This window comes from Manis pentadactyla (genome assembly GCF_030020395.1).
Source record: "Manis pentadactyla isolate mManPen7 chromosome 15 unlocalized genomic scaffold, mManPen7.hap1 SUPER_15_unloc_1, whole genome shotgun sequence".
In the NCBI taxonomy this organism is placed as follows: Eukaryota; Metazoa; Chordata; class Mammalia; order Pholidota; family Manidae; genus Manis; species Manis pentadactyla.
The window spans coordinates 691400-719349 of record NW_026644588.1 but is presented as its reverse complement, the minus strand read 5'-3'; the positions used below and the strand labels follow the sequence as shown (position 1 = coordinate 719349).

At 43.3% G+C, this 27950-nt stretch overlaps 1 protein-coding gene across 3 annotated transcripts; it reads right to left on the bottom strand.

The window, feature by feature from the left end:
* Nucleotide 1: 1 nt before the first annotated feature.
* On the bottom strand, nucleotides 2-25067 carry LOC118920161 (zinc finger protein 850-like). Of its 3 annotated transcripts, XM_036900583.2 has the most exons (3): nucleotides 24851-25067; nucleotides 22094-22220; nucleotides 2-4058 (listed from the first exon to the last, which is right to left on the bottom strand). In XM_036900583.2, exons 1-3 carry the CDS (start codon nucleotides 24881-24883, stop codon nucleotides 1120-1122), a joined length of 3099 nt encoding a protein of 1032 aa, XP_036756478.2. In that variant the 5' UTR covers nucleotides 24884-25067; the 3' UTR covers nucleotides 2-1119. The 3 variants fall into 3 exon arrangements, with proteins under 3 accessions (XP_036756478.2, XP_036756483.2, XP_036756485.2); XM_036900588.2 differs by lacking the exon at nucleotides 22094-22220; XM_036900590.2 differs by lacking the exons at nucleotides 22094-22220; nucleotides 24851-25067 and adding an exon at nucleotides 10859-10946.
* Nucleotides 25068-27950: the final 2883 nt, after the last annotated feature.

The window sequence follows — 27950 nt, the reverse complement described above, 5'->3', positions numbered from 1 at the left end:
AGACGTTTGTACAAGCTTTATTTACAATAGTCAAAAAACTGGAAATAACCCAATGTCTATAAAGATGAATGAATAAATAGTGGTATATCCAAAGACAGCCAAAATAGAAAGTTGAGCTATTTTTGTCATTGATCAAACTCAAATTATGCAACGTAAGTCAGAAAAAAAAGTAAAACATTTAATGATTCAAATCACATAACTCTAGAAAATACAAAGGTATCTATATTAAGGAAAAGTAAACCAGTGTTTATTTGGAGGGCTGTGAAGGGCAGGGAGAGACTACAGAAGGACAGCAGGCAAATAAAGTGATAGATATTATCATTACTGTGAAGATGATGATGTTTTCCCAGGTACATATGTATGTCAAAACATACCAAATACTCTATGTGCAAATTTAGTACATGTAAATTATACCTCAATAAAGCTTTAAAAAAATGGCTCAAGATAAAATCTGTTACACCCCACTCTTTTTGGAAAATACATTTGGTCACACTATATTGACCCCACCCTATCTTCTCATGTCCTGTGTGGTCTTCCCTCAGTGTCAGCAAATACTAATTAGTAGTAAAGGACATTTACACTGGAGTCAACAGGAATGCTGGCTGGGTCACAAAAGCCATGTCTGGACTTTCTCTTTGTTTTCTGCCTATGCAGCAATGTCCTTGAGGGAAACATTGCTGAGAGGCTACAAAAGCTTTAATTTTCTCTGACAATGACTTCAGCTACAAAAGATAAACATGCCAGGAGATCCTGAGATTTAGGTACACACTGGTCCTACAGTCACTGTCACATGACCATCTGTGGATGCCATTAGAAGAGGCACATTCCATTCAGTCTTCTCCAATCACTACTGATTCAGAGTCAGTCATGGTGACCCCTATGTTCTTAAAATCAGTTAATATCACCCATAGAACTGTAGACATCAGGGTTGTAGGACATGGTGAAGATAGCTTTAATAGAAAATGGCAGTGACGTAAGTCTGGCAAGAACCCTGGCAAGGTAGAAACTGCATATGCTTCTCTCATAAGTGAAACCTAAGGGTAATCTCCCTACCGTGGACAACTGGCTATCTGAGTTTGAATTCAGGCATATGGGTCCTCAAGGTTTCTTCCAGTGATGTTACACTGAACAAGGGAATTCCACATTCCTTTGCACATTTAAGTCTTCTCTCTTGTGAACTCTCTGATGACAACGAAGGTTGGAAGTAGAGATAAAGGATTTTCCACATTTGGTGCACTCATAAGGCCTTTCTCCTGTATGAACTCTCTGGTGTATAATAAGGTGGTGTCTTTGGATAAAGGACTTCCCACATTCACTGCACTCATAAAGCCTTTCTCCAGTATGAACTCTTTGGTGTCGAATGAGTGTTGACCTATAGGTAAAAGATTTCCCACATTCACTACACTCATAAGGCTTTGATCCTGAGTGAACTCTCTGATGACAACGGAGGGTAAAAGTAGAGATAAAGGATTTCCCACATTCGCTGCATTCATAAGGCCTTTCTCCTGTGTGAAGCCTCTGGTGTCGAATGAGTGTTGAGCTATGGGTAAAAGATTTTCCACATTCGCTACACTCATAAGGTTTTGATCCTGAGTGAACTCTCTGATGACAACGGAGGGTGTAAACAGAGGTAAAGGATTTCCCACACTCGGTGCATTCATAAGGCCTTTCCCCTGTATGAACTCTCTGGTGTATAAGAAGTTGACTCCTTTGGATAAAGGATTTCCCACATTCACTGCACTTGTAAGGCCTTTCTCCTGTGTGAACTCTTCGGTGTCTTAAGAGTGATGAACTATGGGTAAAAGATTTCCCACATTCGTTACACTCATAAGGCTTTGATCCTGAGTGAACTCTCTGATGATAACGGAGTCCAGAGATAAAAGCAAAAGATTTCTTACATTGATTACACTCATAAGATCTTTTATCTGTATGAAGTCTCTGGTGTTGAGAAAGGTAAGATTTGTATCTAAATGATTTCCCACATTCAGTGCACTCATAAGGCCTTTCTCCAGTGTGAATCCTCTGATGTTCACTCAATTGAGAACTATCCCTAAAGGATTTCCCACATTCACTGCACTCATAAGGTTTTTCTCCTGTGTGAACCATGTAATGATCACGGAGAGTAGAGCTAGAGGTAAAAGATTTTCCACATTCAGTGCACTCATGAGGCCTTTCTCCTGTGTGAATTCTATGGTGTATAACAAGGCGATATCTTTGGGCAAAAGATTTCCCACATTCACTGCATGCATAAGACCTTTCTCCAGTGTGAACTCTCTGATGTCCAGTAAGTGCCAAACTCCTTGTACAAGATTTCTCACCTTCACTACACTCATAGGGCCTTTCTCTATTATGTATCTTGTGATGATACCTGAGGGCAGAGTTAGAGGTAAAAGATTTCCCACATACACTACACTCATAAGGCTTTGATCCTGAATGAACTCTCTGATGATAACGGAGTCCAGAGATAAAGGTAAAAGATTTCCTACATTGACTACATTCGTAAGATCTTTTTCCTGTATGAAGTCTCTGGTGTTGAGAAAAGTAAGATTTGTATCTAAATGATTTCCCACATTCAGTGCACTCATAAGGCCTTTCTCCAGTGTGAATCCTCTGATGTTCACTCAATTGAGAACTATCTCTAAAGGATTTCCCACATTCACTGCACTCATAAGGTTTTTCTCCTGTGTGAACCATCTGATGACAACGGAGGGCATACCTAGAGATAAAAGAGTTCCCACATTCACTGCACTCATGAGGCCTTTCTCCTGTGTGAACTCTCTGGTGTATAAGAAGGCGATATCTTTGAGTAAAAGATTTCCCACATTCACTGCATACATAAGGCCTTTCTCCGGTGTGAACTCTCTGATGTCGAGTGAGTGCCCAACTCCTGGTGAAAGATTTTTCACATTCACTACACTCATAAGGCCTTTCTCTATCATGAGTCTTGTGATGATACCTGAAGGCAGAGGTAGAAGCAAAAGATTTCCCACATTCACTACACACATAAGGCTTCAATCCATTGTGAGCTCCCTGATGATAATGGAGGCCAGAGGGAGAGGTAAAAGATTTCCTACACTGACTACACTCATAAGACCTTTTCCCACTATGACTTCTTTGGTGTTGAATGAAGTAACACTGATGGCTAAAGGATTTCCCACATTCACTGCACTTGTAAGGCCTTTTTCCTGTATGTACTCTCCTGTGTAGAATGAGTTGAGAGCTACTTGTAAAAGCTTTCCCACATTTATTGCACTCAAAAAGCCTTTCTCCTTTGTGTACTCTCTGGTGTAAAATGAATACTGAGCTATTGGTAAAAAATTTCCCACATTTGCTGCACTTGTACTGCCTTGTCCGAGTATGAAATCTTTTATGCTGATGGAAGGTTGTGCTTTGCCTAAAAGATCTGCCACATTCGCCACACATGTGAAGCCTTGAAACAAGGTGCACTCTCTTGTGAATAACAAATGAGGATATATACCTGAATGTTTTCCCACATTCATGGCACACAAAACACTGTCTTCTAGTGTGGACACACTCATCCTGAACAAGTATGTGTTTGGGACCAAAGGTATTCTTATCTTCTTCCCAAGTGTAACAACTTTTTCTGCTTTGTAAAGTTACTCCACACTGGGTGATTTTGTTTGGCTTTTTCCCAGTATGAGTAGCCTGTTGGAGACATCCCAAGGTGGTCAGGAAGTCCTTCCCAACTTTCTCACAGATAAAGGGATTCCCTGACGCATAGAATTTGTAGGTCTTCACAAACAAGGCCCTGTCTATACTGCTTTTGATGGGTTTCTTTTCCATATGCTGCTTCTGGTGTTTTTCAAAGTTTGCAGTAACATAAAATTGTTTCATACATACCCTACAACTGAATACTTGATGGCTGTGTTGTGTTCCCTGGTGCTCAGCCAAAATTTCTCTCAAAACAGGACTCTGCATCTCACAGGGATGGGTTTTCTGGGAAGACAGAGTTGCCTTGGGCGTCCTGGCCTGTGACACTCCCACAAGAAGGTTCTGTTCAAAGGGTGCCTCTGCTTCCTCTGCTCCAGAGCAGCAACCTGAATGCAAAGAAATGCTGGTAAAATACATGACTTTATAGGGAGGAAGCAACCCCATCACAAATGTACAGCTGCCACACCTAGGAATGCATCAGTGGGATGCTCCTCCAGACAAAAGAGTTTGCATCTGGTTGGTAAAGTGGCCACGGGGCATTACTGGGCCTCCATGGCAAAAGGATGGAGAAGATCTCACTGGACATAATAGGTCATAACACAAAGAAGATAGGCATATTCTAAAACCTGCTCTTCTGAAAAATGATTCCTATAATGTATTTCCTGCCAGTGCCGTGAAGATGCATAGAAGCATATTTCTGAACCCAGGAAAAATAAACTGCAATAGAATAGCTGATGTCCAAGGTCAATTTAAAGATGTGTGCATACCTCACAGTACATGTGGAGCAACGCTGCAGAGCAAGAAGGGGCTATGAGGGAAATGGGCAAGACAGGAAATCCAGACAGAGGTTATCCCCGGGATGGAAGCCAGAGTAGAAATGACAAAGTGGTAGAACTGACTAGTCAGCAAACCATTAACAATGGGGAAGGAAAAGTAGAAGTGGGGTGTGGCAGTGGCAGAGCCAACAGCAGACTGGTTAAACATTCATGGTATGATCTTGACACAGGGACCGTAAGTTTAGACAGAGAAGGGTGAGGGCCTCTGGAAGAAGCAAAACTGGGTAATTATGGTCAGAACAATGTAACAGTGTGAAGAGAAACTCCTACTGAAACTCTGTATTAAACATTAAGCAAAGTCAGAGTCACGCAAATTCTTTAGGACAGAAATACCATATTAGGAATATTCAGCAATTTTCAGCAGGATTGGTTAAAACAAGCAAGCAAAAAGCAGCATTCAGGCTGGGACAAATAATAACTAAACACCTCAATTAAACCTAAAGCTAAAAACCCCTAGACAATGCCCAACCATGGCCTTCTCCTGTCCCCTCCTGGTGTGTGCCAAGAGCTCTGTCCTGTCACCTTATCTAAATAAAAGCCCCTTGCTTTCCTACCTTAAGTGTTTGCAAAGTTCATTCTTCGACTCTGCAAACTAGAACCCTGACATCAATCTGAACATGGTCCTGATGTCACAGCCACCCCAGTTTCAAGAGGACAATGTACCTGTAAGTTCAATTTGCAGCCTTTGCTAATCAGAACCCCTACAATCTTTGCCACCCGCTGATAGTGTTACACAATGACTGCATGGCCAGTCCATCCCCAGAGCTAAAACCATCACCCTCCATCCAGCTGGTGACCTCACAACCAACCCAAGGTGAACATCCTCCCCTAGAAAAACCAGCCAATAAAGAATAGAAGTGGTGGCTCCTCCATCAAATGTGTAGATACCAACAAAAAGCTATAAGGAACATGAAAAAAAATCAAGGAATCCTAACATTACCAAAGGAACACACTAAGTTTCTACTAAGTAAATTCCCCCAAACCACAGATCTATGAATTGCTGGACATGGAATGCAAATTAAATGTTTTAAGGAGGCTCAGCCAACTCCAATAGAATACAGACAATTCAGTTAAATCAAGAAAACAATACATGAACAAATCAAGAAGCTTAAAGACAAATTTAGAAAAAAAAAAAACTCTGGAGCTAAAGAAAACAATGAAATGAAAAATTTGACAGATAGCATTAACAGCCAATATGATGAAGCTGGAGAAAAATTTGACGTTGAATCAGGTCATTTCATCATCCAGTCAGAAGAGAAAAAAAAGACTTAAGAAAGCCTATGTAAATTATGAGATGCTATTGTTTACCAAAAAACAAAACAAAACAAAAAAACAGGCCCAAAATGGAGTCAATTATGTTAAGGCCCCACATCGGTAAACCAAATAAATACCTAATCAAACTGCAGTTTCAGCCTCCCCCTACCCTCAGAATGTAACCATTAAACAGCAAAACTGGTATTTCCTGGAAGTGATCCCGATTGACTTCTTCCCCCTTAGGGGCCTAGAACAATACAAGACATTCCTTGCTAATGTTTTATTATGCTGTCTCTGCCTTTAAAAGCCCTTCTGCCACTAGCTCAGTGGAGCTCCTATTTGCTAGACGGGATGCTATCCGATTCATGAATCATTCAAAAAAGCTAATTTGAGTTTTTTAATTATTCAGTTGAATTTTTGTTAACAGATTTGTTGGCATCAGTGGGACCAAAGATGACTTCTAGCAGTTTCATGGCCAATGAGAGATACAGGTGTGGTGCCCCCACAAGCCCTTTTTGGAGTTCACTGTCTTTCTTGCCATTTCCCAGGAACACTGGTTGAGTCCTCTCAGTATGAACTCTGTTTTCTTTGGATGGAGCTCCTGATGTAATTTACTTTTCAGTCCAGGGCTTAGTGGATCAGACTGAGCTGGCAGATGGTTCCACCTAGAAACTGACTCCATAGCCCTTCATTCAGTACACAGTCCCCTAATTGTTTGGAATCTCTTTTCCCAAATCTACTCTGCAGTTCCATCTACCAGGGTTTGCTGGTTTGGTCCTCTCCCCAGTTCCAGTCTGCAGTCCCTATGAACTGGAATCTGCTGGTTCGTTAATGCTGGGAATTGCTGGTGGTGCACACAGCCTCCTCATGGTCAGTTGGCAGTGACATATTTTAGTGATTTCTGGTATGTTGAGGTGCACATGTTTGTCTGTCTTTTGTTTGAGTAAAGGCTATTGCTAACAGGGATCTCAGTAGCCAAAAAACTGTAAAAGTTGGTGAGCATGGGTTGAGTATGTAGTAGCTGTTAGAGTGCTTGCTAACTAAGACTCCTGTGTTAGGATAAATTGGTAATGGAATGGGTTAGAGTGACAGTCGGTCACCTGCCAACCTCAAGAAAATTTCCATGCAATGAAGCACACTGTAAAACATGCACAACCCCTAACTCAGTGGTGCATTTCTTCTAGGTATTAGTTTGGCTCTGAGAAAACCGAAAGCTTAGCAAATGGGATCCTTAAATTCTACAGTCGAGAATACCATCTTCAGGCACACTTACATATTTCATATCAAAAAATTATGATCTCAGAAGCTGTGATTATCTATAGAAATGGTACATTTTTACTAAAAACAACCTAGAGTTACAATGTTCAATATGGTGAACATTCCAATTGCCCAAGATCACACTCAAAATAAGGGTTCTTGAATTAAGTGACAAGAATGAAATACCTGTTTTAATTAATATGTAGAAGCTTCCAAAAGGCTTCATGATTCTAAAATAGTTTCATTAAAAGACTCATTACAGAAGGCTGATAAATACACATAAGGTACCTGAACCATAAGATGGTAAGGACTGGCATGTCCTCTACTTCACTCTCTCCTTCTTTACCTCAGACTCACATTTTACTAACTGAACTGCCTTTCCACTCTGGACACTATTCAACTTACACTTTTAAAAATAAAACTACCTGCGGTTTCAGATGCGTCTCCTCAGGAATCTTTCACCCTTTGGTCAAAGACCAAACTAAGAGCCATTGTTAAAGACTTTCCTAAACCTAGGGAGGAACCCCAGTAGTCTTTGAAGAATTTACAGGCATTATCAGGGCCCATGACACCATGCTGCCAGACTGTTACCAGCTGGTGCGCATGTTGGTGGGACCTGGGAAAGCCAAAAAATGACTGCAGGGGCAGGGGACAAGCATCATGATTGACTTTTCCTCCCTATTACGAAAAATGCCAAGATATAAACAGTATAATAAGAACAAGAGGAACTCCATTTTAAGGTTAAGTTTCCAATTTAAAAACCAGGGATTTAGGAGGTAATATTCCTAATATATTTTATGGTAACCAGACAATAATCAACCCTATCTTAAGGTAAGCAGTCCTAAACGGTATGTTTCCACTGCTTGACGGTAACCACTATTTTAGAGACCAGGACCAACAAATGCCTTGTGTTAAGTTAATCTTACAGAATATCTACAGGACTATGGATGGTGACATAATGTCTCTCATGGAGACATCATGAGACCATGGAACAAGCCTACACCCCTCCCAAACCTCTGCCAACATTTGCCCCATTCTTGAAAGCCTTAAAAGACAGAATCCTAAGTCCTTAAGTGTGCCTGCTCTCTGAGGTCGCCCACACTCCCCTTTCTTCAAGTGTTTACTTTTTGCCTTAAATAAAGACTCCTCACTGCCCAAAGTACTGCATTTTGTCTCTTCAGCTCTTCCAATGTAAGCATTTTTGTCATTTTGCTATATAATCTGGCTTTCTAGACTTAAGCACAAGTCTTCTCTTTCTCCGTATTACTTCAGACAAGTAGGGAAGGACCACTAAGATCTCTGACTTGGGCTCACAAGCTCCTGTCCCCTGGGTGACCCAGACAGGACTGCAGTTGGGCTCACAAGCTCCTGTCCCCTGGGTGATGCAGACAGAACTGCAGTTGGGCTCACAAGCTCCTGTCCCCTGGGTGACCCAGACAGGACTGCAGTTGGGCTCACAAGCTCCTGTCCCCTGGGTGACCCAGACAGGACTGCAGTTGGGCTCACAAGCTCCTGTCCCCTGGGTGATGCAGACAGAACTGCAGTTGCACAATTATGCTCTTTAGTGGGCTGCCCAGAAACCAATCTTTGCCTTTGGGAAATTTTCAGAACATCATCTCACTCCATCCAGTGTTCTGCAGCTCCCCCAAAACCTGGGATAGTAGGGGCTTAGTGCCCACGCTACACAGAGCCAAGCAGACCCTGGATGCCAGGTGGCCCTGGCTTCAGGAGTTGGCAAGGGAGCTGCCCTGGGCTGAGCAGGCGTTCAGTGAGCTTCCTTTCCTCCCTCTTTTCCTGGCTCTCTCCTATCCACTGCCGCTCTCACTTTAATGAATTCCTGTTACCTACACTTGTCCGGCTTGTTTATTCTTTCTCTTGCAGCGTCAAGAACCCTCCCCTGTCCAGGCTGAGGTTTTAACTGGTGCTCAGGGAGACACCTCCCCCGACACGGCTGCCCGATACAGGAAATAAAATGGCAAAACCTTGAGGATAGTATTTGAGATACTTGACCAGAAAGGGCTTGCAAAATAGGTGACCTTTTACAATCCATTCCCAGAGTGTTCCCTGCTGGCACGGACGGCTCTATTACTATAACATGCAAACCAAAGAAAGATCAATCTGTGACAATCTTTAAAGCCTGTTTGGAAGCACTCTTCCTGCATCCTGGGTTTCACACTGTTGCTGCACAGCTGTGTCCCTGGGAGGTGTCTCCCTGTGCACCAGGTAAAACCTCAACCTGGACAGGGGAGGGTTCTTGACTCTGAATAAGAATTCTTGAGCAGGTCAGATGAGGGTAGGTAGGAAGGAATTCATTAAGGCAAGGGCAGCAGGGAATGGCCCAAAGTGCCCTGCAGGCAGCAGAGACCAAAGGGTGCGGAGGGAAGGACAGTTCATTGAATTCCTACTCAGCCTAGGGCAGATTCCTTGCCAACTCCTAGAGCCAGGGTCACCTGGCGTCCTGTGTCCGCTTGGATCTGCACAGCATGGGGACCAGCCCCACCACCCCAGGATCTGGGGGAGCCACAGGGCACAAGAGGGAGTGAGATTACGTTCTGAGAACTTGTGAAAGAAAGGTTTTCAGGCAGGCTACTAAGAGCGGATTGTACATCTGCAGCTCAGTCCAGGTCCCCCAGGTGGTGGGGACTCGCAGGCCCAAGTCTGAGCTCTCAGCAGCGCCTCCCTACTTACTAGGAGTAAAGCAGAAACAGTAAAGACTTGGAAGCACAATGAAATAGGAAAGAGACAAAATGCAATAATTTGAGCAGTGAGAAAGCTTTATTTAAAAGTATGCACTTAAAGAAAGGAAAGTACGGTGTCATCAGAGAGGAGGTGCACCCAAAGGCTTAGGATTCTGTCTTTTAAGGCTTTAGGGAATAGGGAGAAGGGCAGAGGGGGCTTGCTGGGTGCAGGCCTGACTTGTGGCCTCAGGATGTCTCTGTCCCACGAAGGACACTACATCCTCACCAGTCAGTCCTCTGGATTATTGGGTAAGATAAACTCAACAGTGAATTTATTGATCTGGTTCTTTTCCAAGATAGTGGTTTCCTTCAAGCACTGGGAACATATCAGTTAAGACTGCTTGCCCTGCTTTAAAATTGGGTGGTTTATTGTCTGATTACCAAAGAATATGTTAGGAATCTTACCTCCTAAATCTCTGGTCTTTAAAATATAATCTTAGCCTTAAGATAGAGTCCCTCCTGTTCTTACTATACTGTTTATATCTCAGCATTTTTTCATCACAGGCAAGAGAAGTTCATCCTGATGTGTCCCACACTCCTGCCCCAACACAGTGACAGTCACTGCAGCACTGACGAAACTCTGAACCCTGACTTAAGGAAAGGGGATCTGACTAAAGCAGCCATTTTAAAGAACCTGCTGGGCCGCCCTCCAAGGCAGGGAGGGGGATGACTCCCTACCCACAGGCTTCAGGCTGGAGACCCCGGGCTGCCAGGACATTTACCAAGTCCCCGGAAACTCAGGATGGTAAGTTTATCTGCCCCCCTGCAGTAGCCCCTTCCCTGTTCTCCAATAAAAGCCAGCCTGATGGGTGGGGGATTGGCCACGTCGGCAGAGCAACTGCCGGAATGCTGTCCGCCGCTCGGTGCGTGACCCCTAACCAAATTCATTTACTCGCCAAGATGGAACTCTCCAAGTCCAAGTCCTTCCTCGGCCTATCGGTTCCCTCACCATTCAGGGAAAGGCGTTTCTTTCATGTTTCCCCAGGAAATTTTCATAAGTCACCCAAGCTGCTCTAGCTGCCCTAATTCTAACTGGATTGTCCCAAGATAAGGGGGTTAATAAGACAAAATAGGATGGGAGACAAACATGAGTGGACTTACGAGCACAGCCGAACACTCTGAAAGGCCTTTGGACCAAGATCACAAACAAAAGAATGCCAGATGAACACTTACACCAGAACAGCTCCGCAGTCAGAGACCTCAGGTACCAACTGGGCCTCCCACAGGGGGTCCAGCACCAGAAAGGCCTGAGGCCAGGGTCTCATTTGTGATTAACTGGGGGTGCTGAAGAAACAAATTGTCCTCAAAGATCCTACACCAATTTATTACCATTCAATTGAATACCCGTCCAGTAAACTATCAGTAATATTCTTAAACAGACAAAAGGAAAACTGAAATAAAAAAGAATGGAAAACTGGCAACACTGGGGCTGTTTACTACTTTAAAGCCCATTCTCATAGGACAGCAAATCCTTTGGACTAGAAAGGTTTCCACAGTGCAGTGTTAGGCAGGAAAATAGATATAAGCAGGGTGGAAAGAGAATAATGCCAGTAAATCCCACCAGAAAGAGTTAACCAGTTAAAAATAGAAAGCTCAGAAGGCCAGGAGCAACTTGACCCAGATTGTTGAATACTCCTCAGATAAAGAAACCTATCTCAGCCTAGTCTGTGTCTTCACGGTGTCAGTCAGCACAGACCTTTGTAAGACTGACTTTGGCACCTGCTCAAAGGCCCAGCTTCTTCAGGAAGAATTCTATCTTAAAGCTAAGACTGCATTCTAATCAAACAGGCAGTGGTCAGCCCACCTTGGAGGCAGGGCAGACAGTCTTGATGGATACGCATCCAGACAGAAGCTGATATTCTGGAAAGGAATCAAAGCAGTATATTTCTTGTGCTACGTTAAATAAAAGAGGAAAGTTAATGTCTTATCAAAGATGAACATTCTGGGACAATCTGGCTGGTCCACACCTGGCCCTTTGTCATATTCCTGAAAACCGTCAACCATCTATAAAACCCTAGACTCTAAACCCTTAAGGGCACCTCTTCTTTGAGGTAGCCCACACTCCCCTTTCTCCAAGTGTACACGTTTTTGCTTTAAACAAACTTCTCACTGCTCAACTTAGAAAGTTTTGTCTCTGCGCTTTTTCAGTGTCAGTGTTTTTGTTACTTTTGTCATTCTAATTCTCCAAATTTAAGTTCAAACCTTCACTCCCTCTGTTCTATTTCAGATAAGCAGGGAGGGGCTGCTGAGAGCTCAGATCTGGGCTTGCAAATCACCGTCGCCTGGGTGCCCCACATGGACCTGCAGCTCAGGTCATGCTCTTGAGCAGCCTGCCTGAGGCTCCTTTCTTTGTCTCTGGGAAGTTCGCAGAACATGATCTCACTCCGTCCAGTGCTCTGCGGCTCCCCAAATCCTGGGGTGCTGAGGACTCTGTTCCCACGCCGTGCAGATCCAAGCAGACGCTGGACACCAGGTGACACTGGCTTAAGGAGTTAGCAGGGGACGTGCCCCATGCTCAGTAGCAGTTCGATGAACTTCCTTTATCATTTTGCTCTGTCATTCCCTGACGCTCTCGCTTTAACAAATTCCTTCCTCACCTTGTACTCTGACTTCCCTGTGTCTCTGAACTGACCTCTCCCCACAACAGGAGCATTTATTAAAGTTTAGAGAGTATTTCCATCTCAGCCAGTACGAATGACTCTGAGACCTTTCATTGAAATATATTCCTTTTGCTATGTGAGACAGCCCCAGTCAATTTGTTGGGTAGAGACCTTTCAAAATTACAAGGCCTAATACATTTTGCCTACAATGGAGACCTCACATCAGAGTTTCCTGGCCAACCTGAACCTGATTTTTTATGTTCTTTATAATCTGTCCTGGATAGAGAGAAGAATTCCAATATAAGTCCCCTAATTTAATCAAGGTGCCTGATAATCTGGGGGCCACTGTTAATACTGACATTAGGAGAATAAAAAGTACAGAGCTTATAAAAACTCAAAACGGATGTGACTAAACCTCTCCCTAAACAGCCTCAATATCCATTAAAGCCTGAAGCCATACAGGGCCTCCTACCAGTAACAGAAGACCTCACTGCCCAGGGGTTGATTATTCCCTCCAGTAACCTGTGTCCAGAAACCCAACAGAAAGGGATGGAAATCTGACAGGGGCTTGAGCTATCAAAAAAAACAGTTATTCCCTATTTCCCAATTGTTTCAAACCTGTTACACTTTTGTCACAAGTCCCACCTGACTCAAAACAGCACACTGTTGTGGATCTTTGTTCAGCTTTTTAGCATCCCTGAAGACCTAATACCCAATATCTATGTCTTTATTTGGAACAATCAACAATATAGTACCCTACCTGAAGGTAGGTCACCTGGACAGTTATCCCTCAAGGGTTCACTGAGGCTCCTTATTTCTCCGAAGTGCTCCACCAGATTTAAGCACCCTGCAGCTCCCCAGTAAATCCACCCTTTTATAACATGTGGATGACCTCTTGCTATGCTCAGTTACCAAAGAGGTGGTGTAATTCTGGGGGGGACATCCCAGGCAAATACCTTTGCAACTAAAATCAAAGGTAGAAATGAAGTTTATTTCTTACAAGCAGTCATCCACTTCTGCTCCCCTGCTCCCCCTTGTCTCTCGAGGCCAGGCTGCAGAAAAAGAACCCCCCACCCAACCTCTCGGGTCCAGATAAGCCCTCACCTGCCCTTGTAATTACCTGTTCATATGGATATGGACTAGTACTCTCCACCCCCTGCACCTATTGCATGGAGACGCACTAGAGCCTGGCGCAATTTTACCCACAGGTGTCCAAAGAAGATTCCACTTATTTTCATAACAGTTAGCTGAAAAGAGATATAAACTAAAGAAAAATTGCCATTATCTCTGGACACTGTTTATTACATAGGTCATAACCTAAGTGCTGAAGGAATCCAGCTATCTCCAAAAAGGATTAAGCTAATCCAGGAATTTCCGAGGCCCAAAAAAAGCAACAGCTTCATGGATTTCTAGGACTAGCTGACAACTGCAGACTGTGTTCCTATTTTTCCCTATTTGTTTCTCCACTTTATGAACCGACTAAAATTCCAGTCCCTGAACCTTCTCCTGGAAGATACACCTCATCAAGCCTTTATAAAACGAGAACAACACTACAAGAGTTACAGGCTCTAGGGCTACTTTACTATTCAAACCTTTTCACCTTATTTGAACATGAATAAGATAATGAAGCCCTGTGGATGCTTACACAAGAACATGACATCAACAAGGCCCTATTCATAGTAGAGCAAACAACTTGATTCAGCTGCTTATGTGTATCTGAACTGCTTTAAAGATAAAGCCACAGATACAGTGACTAGATAACTCAGCACATCCAACCTCAGAAAATAACATTTGTTTATAAACCCCAATGCTGTCCCAAGTCTTAATTCTGAATTCCATCTCTCTGCAAGCAGACTGACCTCTTATGAGACCCTTCTGCTTTCACCATCTAATCTACAACTTAAATATTGTAATGTCCTTATCCTGCCACATTACTAACCCTGACTGATGAAGGCAAGTCCCATGACTGTGAGATAATAATTTTGTGGGTAAAATTGTAATATTCCAGAATATCTCGCCTGGCCGTATGAACAGGTGTTCCTGAGGGGTGGAGAGAAGTAGTTCAGCTCATCTCCGTATCAGTGGGTAATTACCTGGGTGACCGAGGGCATGTCTGAACCTGAGAGGTTGGGAGGAGGTCTCCCTTGCTTTTGCAGGAGTAGGAAAGAGACACCCCCAGACCGCAATCTGTAAGCAATAAACAGGTTTTAAACTTTATTTCTCCCTTTGACTGATTTTGGTTTTAGAGGTATTTTGCCCCAGGATTTCCTCTTCCCGGACTTACAAATGTCCTGTTTCATGATACCGTGTTCTGATTTGAGTCATCCCACTGACTAATCCTGATCTAATTTTGTCTGTGGATGGGTCATACCGTAAAAATAAAAAAAGGGCATTTCCAGGTTGCTTATCCTGTTACCACCCCAACAAGCAGAGTTCTATTCCCTTACCAGAGAATGCCAGTTATCAAAAGGGCCAAGTGTTGACATTTATACTTTATGCTTTGAGGGCTGCTCATGATTTTGGAATGTTATGGAAACAAAATGGGTTTTCTCCTGTCCACTGAACCCCGCTCAAAAATGGAGTACAAGGAAATGAACTTACTGCTAATCTTTACCTTCTGAAATTGCTGTCATCAAAACAGGCTCACACTAAAAAGACTGAACTAGATATCGAGGACATGCTCTAGCTGACCTTGACTGCAGACAGCAGCAACAGAATCTGTAAAGGTTGTGGCATAAGTAGAGAAATTCCATTCTGCTTCTACAAAAAATGACCTCTTTTTGCCAGACTTTTGGTCTCCTGGTGTCCTTGCAACATGGCAACAGTCTACTTCTGAATGAGAAAAATTCAGATGGGCAAATAAGAGTTGCAAATTCAATGAACAGTCAGGGCTATGGGAAACCCAAGATGGCTACTTGGTTCTTGACTCCCCAGCGAATCTCCTATTTCAGTTTTTACATTCACCCACAAGATAAATTTAAGATGACTTAAATGATAAACACTGATGGGAAGACTTCTATAAAATTCTAAAAGCACTTTATCATCAATGTCTAACCTGTCAGGTCAATAATACTAGAAAAGCCATTTTTGTTCCCAGGGGCCTTGAACCTCCTCCCTCTGGACTCTGAACACCTGCAGCTATACTTCATTCAACTGCCGGATCATCATATTCTTGTTATTGTATGTATGTTTTTCAGAGCAGTTGAAAACTTTTGCTGCTGCAAGGGTGATTCCTTTGCAGTGCCAAAGAAATTGTTAGAAAATGTGTTTCCCACTTGGGGCATACCTTCCATAATTTCCAGCAATCAAGGCATCTACTTCACTGGGCGAATCACACAAGCCCTTGCAGCATCTTACTACACTGCTGGGACAGTAACTGCAATGGGGTACGGGGGGAGACTCAATAATATGGGTGAATGTAGTAACGACATTGTTTTTCATGTGAAACCTTCCTAAGAGTGTATATCAATAATATCTTTAAAAAAAAAATCACACAAGCCTTCAGGAAAGGCTTGCAAACCTCTAGGAATTATCACTGCCCCTATCGCCCTTAACTGTTAGCCAAGGTTGAGAGAACTAATGGGATCCTAAAATCTCTAAGACTGCTGAACCACTGGACTCCTTTGGCCTAAGGTACTGCCTCTGGCCCTGCTGGCTATTCACAGTGACCCCACTGGGGAAGATGAATTCACCCCATACGACACAGTCACTGTTAGACTGTTTACTGGCATACAACTTTCTGTTGATCCCTTGTTATCCCATGCTTGTATCCTAAACAGATGAAAGAAACTTTCCTTGATCTCAACTCAAATGAACCCACGTCACAATCTGGAGCCTGGCAAGGGGGTATTTTGGAAATATCATCAGGAAAAAACAGCTTTTGAGTCCTACTGGAAAGGACCTTATCAAGTGCCCCTGACCACTGACAATGCCACAAAACTAGAGGGCAGTGTGCATTAGATACACACCTAGGCCCCACCTGACACTGTTTCTGTACACACAGATGCTGGAGACTTCTAGATTCAACTGACAAGGATGAGAAGCTGACATTGAGACTGCCTCTGGCCAAGATGCTGGATCAGCCTCATACTTAAACCAAGCATTATACAGTTCCTTCTCTTTCCTTCCTTTACTTTGGCATCGGTCTGGAAAGATAAAACCCTCACCCATTATGTCCAGGCTGTTAGGTGGGGGTGATCACCCGGACTGCTGGATTTGTCAGCAAGGATTCTCATCTGCCCACACTGAGACCCTCTGCTTCTCCCCGGGAATAGTTTCTCTGCTACTCCAAATGTCACTGCACACTACAACTGACCACCCTGAAGTCTCTCGCCAAGTTCCACTTTTACAGCCAGAACAACCTGTGCCTTGTTTTTGCCTTTCTTTGATTATTACTCTGTACCCAATTAGAAATATTTATGTAAATCTTAGTACATTTGCACTCCCATGTTCTCATGATTATCTAGATCAGATGTGCTCCTACTCACTAAGAGATCTTACCAGCAGTACCCATCTTTGCAAGATAATTTAGAACTCATTCTTTGAGCTATGAGATTTTTTTCCCCCATATGCATTAAAAACCTAACTAATCCTTGGTTTCAACAGGAAAATGACAATCCTTGTGAATGAATCCATTAACAGCACCACCTTATCAGGAATAGTTTGTGCTCCAGCAGGGTTTGTCTTTGTGCTGGTTACCATTCTTCTTGGGCTTATGAATTCCCTGATAGCTGGTACACAGCTGGGCAATGCCTCTTGGGTTATGTGACTGTGTCACTAACTTTCACAAGCAAAGTAAGACAAATCTTTGGTTGTGTCACCTGGGTTTACTTTATAGACTTAAAAGAAACCTACCAAGAGACATTAACTCGGGATTTGCTTCCTTTGGCGGGGTCATACTTGTCTGGTTAGGAGTATATGTGAATAAGAATATGACCAGAAACCTCTCTTTAAATATTGAAGATAACACAGAATTCACTGCTAAGACAAAAGCTACCTAACAAATCCTTAGATTCTCTGGCCAAAGTTGTTCTTAATAAAATAGCTCTTAATTATCTTTTAGCTGAGCAATGAGATGTCTGCTGTGGCCAACACAACCTGCTGTACTTGGATTAATCCTTCTGGGGATGTTGAAACTCAACTGCGTAAGATCACAGAACAAGCCACTTGGCTTAAAATGGTGACTCCTTCCATTGGGTCTTTCTTTGACTTACTTGATTTTGATTGGTTTGGATCTCAGGGACCATGACTCCAAAGCGTACCTGAAATATTGAGAATTACCCTACTTATCATCATAAAAATCTCTCTAGCATGTTGTATTCTCTCAAAAGCATTAAATACATGTTCACATCCATTAACCACCAAGCAAGTGATCTCCCTGAGACCGAAATGTCATGAAATGGCTAAGAGGTATATGGAAAATTGCTCTTCCTCGTTAATCATAGGGAAATGTAAATGGAAACCACAATGAGATATTATCTCACATCTCTTAAGATGGTTATAATAAAAGAGACAATAAATAAGTGTTGGCAAAGGTGGAGAAATAACGAAACCCTTGCATGCAATTGGTAGGAATGTAAAATGGTGCAGGTATTATGAACGAGAGTGTGGAAGTTCCTCAAATATTTCAAAATAGAACTACCATATAATCTAGCAACCCCACTTATTGGTATATATCCAAAGGAAATGAAATCAGAATGCTAAAGACAGAATCTGCCCTCTCATGTTCAGTGCAGCATTATTCATAATTTACAAGACAGGGAAACAATCTTAGTGTCCATTGATGAATGGACAGATTAAAAAGGGGTAGCAAAAGTAGTTCTAAGAGGGAAGTTTATAGTGACATGGGCCTACTTCAAGAAATGAGAGAAATCTCAATCTAACCATCCCCCCCCAAAGGAGCTAGAAAAAGAACAAAGCCCAAAGTCAATAGAAGTAATTAAGATCAGAGCAGAAGTTTAATGAAATAGACTAAAATAACCATTGAGAAGACCAATGAAACTAACAGATAGCTCTGAAAAAATGAGCAAAATTGATAAATCTTTAGCTGATGCATCAAGAAAAAAAGAGGACTCAAGTAACTAAAATAGGAAATTAAAGTGTAGTTGCAACTAGCACCACAGAAATACAAATGATCGAAAGAGACTACTATGAAAAATCATATGCCAACAAACAGGACATAGTACAAGAAATGGATAAATTTCTAGAAACATGCAATCTTCTAAGCCTGAACCAGGAAGAAACAGACAATGTGGACAGACTGATTATGTAATGAAATAGAACCAGTAATCAAAATATTCCCAACAAAAAAAAAAATACAGGACCAGATGACTTCACAGATGAATTCTACCAAATATTTAAAGATTTAATACCTATCCTTCTCAAACTTCTCCAAAAAAATTGAGGAAGGAAAGTTTCTAAATTGATTTTTATAAGGCTAGCATCACTCTACCAAAAACAAGGACACTACAAAGAAACTTTTTAAAAAATTACAGACCATTATCACTGATGAACATAAATGTAACCTTAACAGAATACTAACAATCAAATTCAAAAATACATTAAAAGGATTATTCACCATGATCAAGTGGGATTTATTCCAGGGATTCAAGGATGGTTCAACATCTGAAAAATCAATGAGTTACACCACATTAACAAAATGATGGTTAAAAACCACATGATCATCTCAAAAGGCAAAGAAAGCATTTGACAAAATTCAACATTCATTCCTGATAAAAACTCTCAGCAAAGTGCGTATAGAAGGAACTTACCACAACATAATAAAGGTCATACATGGCAAACCCACAACTAATGTCACACTCAATGATGAAAAGCTCAAAGTTTTTTCTATAAAATCAGGAACAAGGCAAGAATGCCCACTCTCACCACTTTTATTCAACATAGTACTGGAATCCTAGCCACAGCAATTAGACAGGAAATTAAAAGGAATCCAAATTAGAAAGAAGTAAAATTGTCACTATTTGCAGATGACATGATAAACACATAAAAAACCCAAAAACTCCACCCAAAAACTATTAGAACTAAAGAACATTAAGTTGCCAGACATAAGAATCAATATACAGAAATCAGTTGTATTTCTATATATTAACAACAGATTAGCAGAGGGAGAAAAGTCAAGAAAACAATCCTATTTATAATTGCTTCAATATACCTAGGAATAAATTCAAGGAGGTGAGAGACCGGTATGCTTAATGACATAAGACACTGATGAAGGAAATTAACGATGTCACAAATAAATGGGAAGATATTCCATGCTCATAGATAGGATTAATATTGTTAATATGTCCATATTACCCAGAGCAATCTACAGATTCAATGCAATCCCTAATAAAATACCAATGAAATTTTTCACAGAACTAGAGCAAATAATCCTAAAATTTGTATGGAACCACAAAGAACCCCAAATAGCCAGAGTAATCTTGGGCCAAAACGAAGTTAGCAGTATTATGCCTTTTGATTCCAAACTATTCTACAAAGCTAAAGTAATCAAAACAGCATGGTACTGGAAAAAAAATAGACACAGAAGATCAATGGAACAGAATAGAGAGCCCAGAAATAAACCCACAGTTATATGGTCCAAATCTACAAAAAGGAGGCAAAAATACACAGTGGGGAAAAGACAGCCTCTTCAATAAATGATGTTGGGAAAACTGGACAGCAGTATGCAAAAGAATGACACTGGACCACTGTCTTACACCATACACAAAAATAAACTTAAAATGTATTAAAGACAAAAAATAAATAAATAACAGGCAGTAAATGCTTGAACATTGGCATTAGTAAATTTTTCTGGGTATGTCTCCCCGGGCAAGGGAAACAAAAGCAAAAATAAACAAGTAGGACTACACTAAGGTTAAAAAAAAAACCTCTGTAAGCAAAACAAAGATCTTGCATCAACAAAATGAAAAGGCGAAAGATATATTATGTGACAAGGGGTTAATATCCAAAATATATAAAAAACCCACACAATAGAACACTTCTTTTTCATATGTCAATTTAAAAATTTGATTAAAATGGGGGGGGGGGGAACTCATACAACTCAGCACCAGAAAACCAAACAAATTAAAAAGTGGCCAGATGACCTAAATAGACATTTTTCCAAGATGGCCAACAGACACATGAAAAGATGTTCAACATTACTAATCATCAGGGAAATGCAAATCAAAGCCACAATGAGTTATCACTTTATACCAATCAGAGTGGCTACTATCAAAAATGTAAGAAAAAACAACTGTTGGCAAGGATATGGAGAAAAGGGAGCCCTCCTACACTGATGGTAGGAAATTTAAATTGGTGCAACCACTATGGAAAACAGTATGGAGATTCCTCAAAAAATTAAAAATAGAAAGATCATACAGTCTAGTAATTCCATTTCTGGGTATTTATCCAAAGAAAATGAAAACACTAAGTCAAAAAAATATATGTTCCCTTATGTTTACCACAGCATTTATTTATAATAGTCAAGATGAATAAAGATGTGGGACATATATACACTGGAATATTATTCTGCCATAAAAGTATGAAATCTTGTCATTTCGCAACAACATGGATGAACCAGAGAGTATTATGCTAAGTGAAGTAAGTCAGAGGAAGACAAATACCAGATGATTTCACTTATATGTGGAATCTAAAACATAAAATAGACTCATAAAATAGAAATAGACTCATAAACCTGGTAGTTGTCATACATAGGGAAAGTGTGTGGGGAGACAGGTGAAATAGTTGAAGGGGATGAAGAAGTACAAACTTCCATATGAAAATTTTTTTAAACTGTGGTGTGCGCACACACACGGACTATTATTTGGACTTGAAAAAGATGGAAATCCTGCCATACAGGATTAACATGTATGAACCTAGAGGGCAGTATGTGAAGTGAAATAAACCAGTCAGAGAAAGAAAAACACTGTATGGTATCATGTACATGTGCAATGTCACACACACAAAAATTGAAATCAGAGAAACAGAGCAGAATGCCAGGGGATGTGGGGAGAAGGGGAGTTGGTGAAAAAGTAAAACCTTCATTTATAAGGTGAATGAGTTCATAAGATCTAATGTACAACATGAGCACAGTTAATAACACTGTATTTTACACTTGAAATTTACTAGGAAAGTGTATCTTAAGTGTTCTTGCCAAAATATAAGTAACAATATGAAGTGATGGAAGTGTTCATTAACTTGATTATGGAATTATTTTGACATACACACGTTGAATCATCACATCATACATGTTAAGTAGACATAATTTTATATATCTACAATGCTGAAACAAACAAAAAAAGAACTCTATACCGAACACTACAAACTGTGCAGGTGGGTCTTGAAAGATAGCCCAGGGTTCAGGTAATTAGCGACCATGACAATGCCTAATTCCAGGTACAGGGAGGCCATACATGTCAGCTAAAGAAGGGAGCAAAGCCTGTTTTACAAAAGAGCCATGGAGGTGGACACATTCACCAAGCCACAGAGAGAGTAAGCAAGGTGGAGCCAGACTTACTGTAAACCTACTGACCTCAAATTCTTTACCATCAGTACAGCAGGTATTACGGTGCAGGGAACAGTGCAAACAACACAGCAACGGAGAAACTACCCAGAAAGCATGGGAAGCAAGAAGTGCCCACATTCCACATGTGAAAAGTAAGAGCACCCGCCCTGGGAAAAGTGGGTGGGGCAGGATACAGAGCCTAGGACAGGGGACTGGAAAGGTATCAAGTCTTACCCAGGGAGGATAACAGTGAAAAGTTCTCCAGCATCACCTCGCAGTACAAGTGCCTCTGAACCTCATCAAGGAGCCTCCATTCCTCCCAGGAGAAGTACACGGCCACATCCTCAAAGGTCAAATGGTCCTATCAACATGGGGGCAGATGAAACCATGAACTTTCTCTGAGAATCCACAGTCCATCCCTTCACACTCATCCACCTCTAGAGCTCCCCACTTCAGAGGTACCAGGCCTCGATGGCATTGGTGCCCAGTCTCTCCTCAGCATCCCATTAATCACTGTGTTCAGCCCTCTGCAGTAACAGGCATGGGGACGATACATGCCATCCAAGCTCTGGGCCTGGCTTGCAGGGCTCCATCCTTCCTGCCACAAAATTCCCCTGGGGTCTCCCAGCCTGTGCCTTCAAGACACAACCAAATGTGAGCTCATGTTTGACCCGAGTCCCCACTACCAGGGCTGCGGGCTTTCAGTGCGCACTGCCTATGTGTGTGCACATCATTCTGTACAGTCTGCCTCTCTAACACCTTCCGTCCCCACAGTTGCACTCTCAGAGCTGTTAGATTCCTACTTTACAATATAGGCATCTCCCTGGACCCACCCATGTACTTGGCACATGGCACCCAGAGAGCACTTTGGCAAACTCAAAACACAACCCATTAGCCTCCCAGATCTCTGAGGGATCACAACACCACAGAAAGCCTCCACTGTTAAGGCCTTCCCACTGGCCTCAGATCCTTGCTTCAATATTACCACCAAGAACTACATGTGAAATACAAATGCCCACGACAATCTTCTATTTCAGAGCTGGACTTTCTGTCCCCTCAACAGTCACAACCCTCCTCTTCATTCAACCTTCTTTAAAACTCTAACCCTTATAGGCAAAACGACTGTCCCAAATGACAACTATTCACCAAATCTTATTCACCAGCAAGACTGAAACACCCCAGACCCCATCAGAGCTCACAACAAAGTTCCGATGAATCCAAACAGTACTGAATTAGCAAGAGGCCTGCCTTCAGTGTCATCATGCCTCCATTAACCCTCTGCCTCCAAAGCCGTTCCCACAATCACTTCTCTCCATCGCCTATATTCCATGAGGTGCCAAGGAAGAGAACCACTCCCTGGCATGATCCCTGGTCTTTCTGGCCCAGTAACAGCATCACCACTGTAACCTGCATACCACTTCCTAAATGTGACCCACAGTCCCACCCCAGTCCTCACAACGGCTAACACTTCTGAAAGTCTCCTTCCTGAAACCCCCGATTTCTAGAGCTGGGTTTCCATCAGCCCATCTGCAGTCTCTACTCACTGTTCTCTGAGTCATCTCAGACTAACAGGTCCAAAACAGAAGTTCTGATATTCCCAAGGAAAAATAACCTATCAACAACTTGCACATCCCAGCTGATGGAGCATTCATCTCTTTAACTGCTAGGCCCAAAAGACCTTATGTCATACCTAACCTCTCTCATTCTTTCTCTCACCTACAATATCCAAAAATCTACTTGGGCCTTATAAAAAAATGGACCTAGGACCCAAACTTTCTTCCACCTCCATGGCCACAACTACGGTCCATCAGCACTCATGTGGACTATACCGCTGACTCCTCCTGTGATCCCCGCCTAATCCCTAACACCATTAGTCTGTTCTCTTTTCTGAAGCCAGATAGAGCAGACTAAAAACTGGGTAATAATCAGACAGAAAAAGCCTTATCTGTTCATCCTTTTAGAGGAATGGAATATAATTGGAAAACACAAAGCACCTAGACGGGATCGCCTACTCCCTCTTCTCCAAACCTACTATTACCTCCGTACCAGAAGCCAAATGTGATAGACATCCACAATCAGACCTGATTACTGACACTCACTCTTTGTTCCCAACAGAAAGAATGCAGATTGGCTGCCTGTCTCAGGTTAGGCACACCGCCAAGCATCTGCACAAGCAGGTAACTGTTAAAACAGTTTTACACCTGTTTACATTAGCTGACAGGAATGGGTAAACCTCCACTTAACCCTTGGCCTGGACTCAGGGACCCTGGACTTGACGCATCCCCAGCCTCCCCACCCCACCCAGGAGCCGCGAAAATTTCAAGAACATCAAGGTACCAAATGCTAGACACCATACGGGTGGCGTCGAGACAAGTATGGGCCTGGGACACCCGCTCCTCCCTCGCGTAGGTCCCCTACGTGTTTACGATGATCAGAATCCGTGGGAGGACAAAGACGGCGGGGACCGGGTTTCGTGACAACCGGGTACCTGTATCCCCGCCCAGCCCTTGAACCAGGTGACCTCAGTTACCTGACTCTGTGCCTCAGTCCCCAGCGCTGCCCTTACCAGCCCCGTGCCCTTGGATGAGGACGCGACTCCCTGTGCCTCACCCTCCTCACAACCCCTACTCCAGTCTGTTCCCTCTCTGGGCAGCTTTTGGGGAACGTAAAACCAAGGCTCCGGGGTCCTCAGAAGGGAGACAAAGCCCTCTGCCCGCCAGTCCCGGCGCACCTCCGCCTCACAGTGCTCCCTGCAGGCGGAAGGCCGACCCAGGTTCCCCGGATTCCCGAGTCTTCCCGGCTCGGCCGCACCTCCGGCCTCCGGGCGCGCGGGTCCTCCCGCCCGTAACCGGCCCCACGCGCCGTCACGCCGGCGCTCAGGACACGGGCCCCGCCCACGGGCGCCTCTACGTTCCGGACTGTGAGCAGGGCCCGCACTCGGGGCCCGAGGCTGGGTGGGTGGGGGCGGGAGGCCCGGGGACGGGCAGGTACCTGAGCCGGGCCGCTCAGCGCGGCCACCGCCATCGGGCTCCGTGGGCGCGGCGGTCCCGATCCCGGCCCTGGCGCGGGACCCGCGGGCGGCGTCGCCAGGCCTCCTCCTGCACTGAAGGGTTCGCTCAGCTCGGCCCCACCAGGCGCTCCGCAGCCAGACGCCCCGAAACGCTGCCAAGATGGCAGCCACGAGGACGGGCCGGAAGTCCCGCCCCGACGCCGAGAATTCTCACGGAAGTGACTGTTCCCTGATCTCTCACGGTGTCAGCCGGGCGCTTGGCCCCCTGGGACAGGGGCGCTCCCATCCCGACCAACCAGGGCATTGGGCCGCGCCACGCCAGGGGGCGCGCGGAAGCGGAGGTCCCACCGGAGGGAGGGAGGGGCTTTGCTCTTTGTGAACTGCGGCGGAGACCTAATTTCAGGTTTCTTGCAACCCAGTCTGCTCTCCGAAGATAGTATCGTTTGAGGTGCTCTCCGTTCTGTTCTAAAAGGCCGTATCACTCCATGGGGTCATTCAGACGTAAAATAATTCCACGCCTATTTTGGACACATGATCTTACTGGTCTTCAACCGCATGTAGCCCGAGGTGATAGTCATTGCTTGACTTACATTGTGATTGGCTCGGAATCAGAGGAAAGTCTATACAGGGCGGTGACAGGAAAGAAAGAAGAGGGCTCTTATGAGTTAGGTGGACAAGCAGGAATTCTAAATCTGGTTCCTATGGAAAACCTCTCTATTGCTTGCGGAGTCAGTATGTCCTATCCATTGAAGAATATTTTCATGTATATAATATTTCTTACTACATCTCCTAAGACATACTCAATTTGTTTTAGTGAACGGACACCTATCTCAAACAGAGACCGACTTGACTGATGCCATGCTGGCTTAGGTCAGTCACAGTCGTGTGTGCAAAGGGAGTAGCTGAACACCAGATAAAGGGGGCATCTAAAGACCATGATCTCATGCCTTTGCTGGTGAGTAGTTATCACTCTCCAGTGATTGCAGGTACAGTTCCTCATGGGGAATTGAGATCATATCAGAAAAACTTTTGGAATGCAGGTTTCACAAAGTTTTAATAATGCTGATGTAGTTATTCAAAGACAGTATCAGAAATAGCTATGGGGAAACACCAGAAGATAATGAAGAAGGTGAACACCTCAGAGAATTTGGAGGTAGGGCTGTTGTTCTTGAAAAGATCAAGCAACACCAGCTTGGTGAAAGTGTTGAAATGGACGTTTAGAGCAGGTGAATTTCTAAAAATGAACAAGAACTTGAGTGTCATGTCTTTTCACAGCTCTGAGAAGTGTTCATTGAGCAAACACTCAGAATCAGGTACTGTTGTAGGTGCCTGAGAGATATGACACCTGAATGCCCCTTGCTCAGACAGCTTATTATACTCTTCATTGAATACAAGCAGGAAACATGAAGAAAAAAGTGTGTAAAAAGATAGTAAATCATAATTTGATATTTAAAAAGTCCAGCGACTCCTCTAAGTATCATCAAAGTCATATATGAGTTTGACTTAAGGTGCAATTTATCCTGAGGCAAAACTGCTCGCCTACTATGAACCTGTGAAACCAAACAGTACTGCTTTCAAAAATCAGTGGTGAAACAGGGCAGAAATAGACATTCCCATTCCAAGAGGGGTAAATAGGAAATGGAGAGAGGGGTCCCAAGCAAGCCCATAACTTAGCAAGGCAGACTTCACATGAGCTCATGGCTCATGAATGGTCCTCGGCTCCAGTGCTCTGCCTCCCAGACCCACTGGGTCGGGGGTCCTGTCCCTGCAGCTCTAGTGGCTGAGAGTCCCGCCCCCAGGGCTGTGCCTAGTGGGATCCCCATACCAAGGGCACCAACTGGTTCTGTTAGGTAGAAAGGTAGACATAAGCAGGTGGAGGGAGAGTAAAGCCCACTAAAAGGGACTCAAAGAGTTAACCAGATAAAACCAGAGAGCCAGAAAAGATTCACAGTTATTTAGTTGAAGTTTCAAGGAGTAGGAGTTACTTGGAATGTCCAAACATTCCCCAGATTTAAAAAAAGCAACATACCTGCATGAGAAGTCTCCAAGCACAGACTCCCCAGATAAAAAAAGTAAAACATCCAAAGACAGTCACAGAAGCCATCAGAGCAGCCCCTGTCTTCTTTTCTTACCGATCAGACCAGGCCTCCAAGGCCAAAGGTAGTCGATCAAGGAATTCTCTGTCCTGCCAAAAAACCCATAGAAAGAAACCTCACAGTAAGCAGCCTGCCTTTGTCTACCTTGACTCTGGCCGGCTCTTCCCTTGGAGTATATTCAAATAAAACTTTCGTTTTGCTTTGCTATTGTGTCTCTGCCTTTCAATTCTTTGTCGGGGTGGGGACAAGAACCAAGGAGAATGAACTCAACCGCATAGAGTTCCACCCACAGGACACTGCGATGTGAGGACCTCTGCCAAGTTCCAGGCAATTTCCAGCACATTTTGCCACCTTTTGAGCTCGGCCATGTCCTCTTCAAGACTTCAAAACAAGATCCACACTTCAGCTGGATAACTGGCAGCTTTTTCATGGGTGCTATGTCTCAGCCCTAGTGTTACTGAGTGGTTATATATTAAACATAATCTTAATTACCTCAGATCACATTATGTTACGCTACACTACACCAAAGTGATACTGGGGTTCTTGTTCACGGAGTCAAAGAATGAACTTCACAAACACTCAAGGTAGAAGAGCAAAGGAGAGGCTTTTATTTAGAGAGAAAGTGAGAGGACAGAGCTCCTGGCTCATGCCAGGAGGTGACAAGAGAGTCTGTGGTGGTACATTGTCTAGGGGACTTAGCAGCTGAGGATTTTTAGGAATGTGGTAAAGGTCTAGGGGTGCACACTTGTTAAGTGTTCCCAGAATGCTCATTTTTGATGAGTGACAGAAGAAATATGCTGCTCCGATTCTTTCTCAGGAGAGCGGCTTCCCTCTGGAAGCATATCAATTAAGGCTGCTTGTCCTGCCCTCAAGGTGGGCTGGATTGTTGTCAATTTGCTAAAGAGTATGATAAGAATCTCATTTCTTAACTTCTTGGGCTGTTAATAGCTGGGCTTGCTTATTAAATTATTTGCCCAGGTTGCAG

Bases quoted from the DNA above. Each gene is read 5' to 3' on its own strand.
- LOC118920161 (XM_036900583.2), bottom strand. From the start codon at position 24,883: ATGGCGGTGGCCGCGCTGAGCGGCCCGGCTCAG. The intron at 22,221-24,850 runs GTACCTGCCCGT...CCATGTTGATAG, and splicing joins CGCTGAGCGGCCCGGCTCAG to GACCATTTGACCTTTGAGGA. The intron at 4,059-22,093 runs GTAAGACTTGAT...CTTTGCATTCAG, and splicing joins TTCACTGTTATCCTCCCTGG to GTTGCTGCTCTGGAGCAGAG.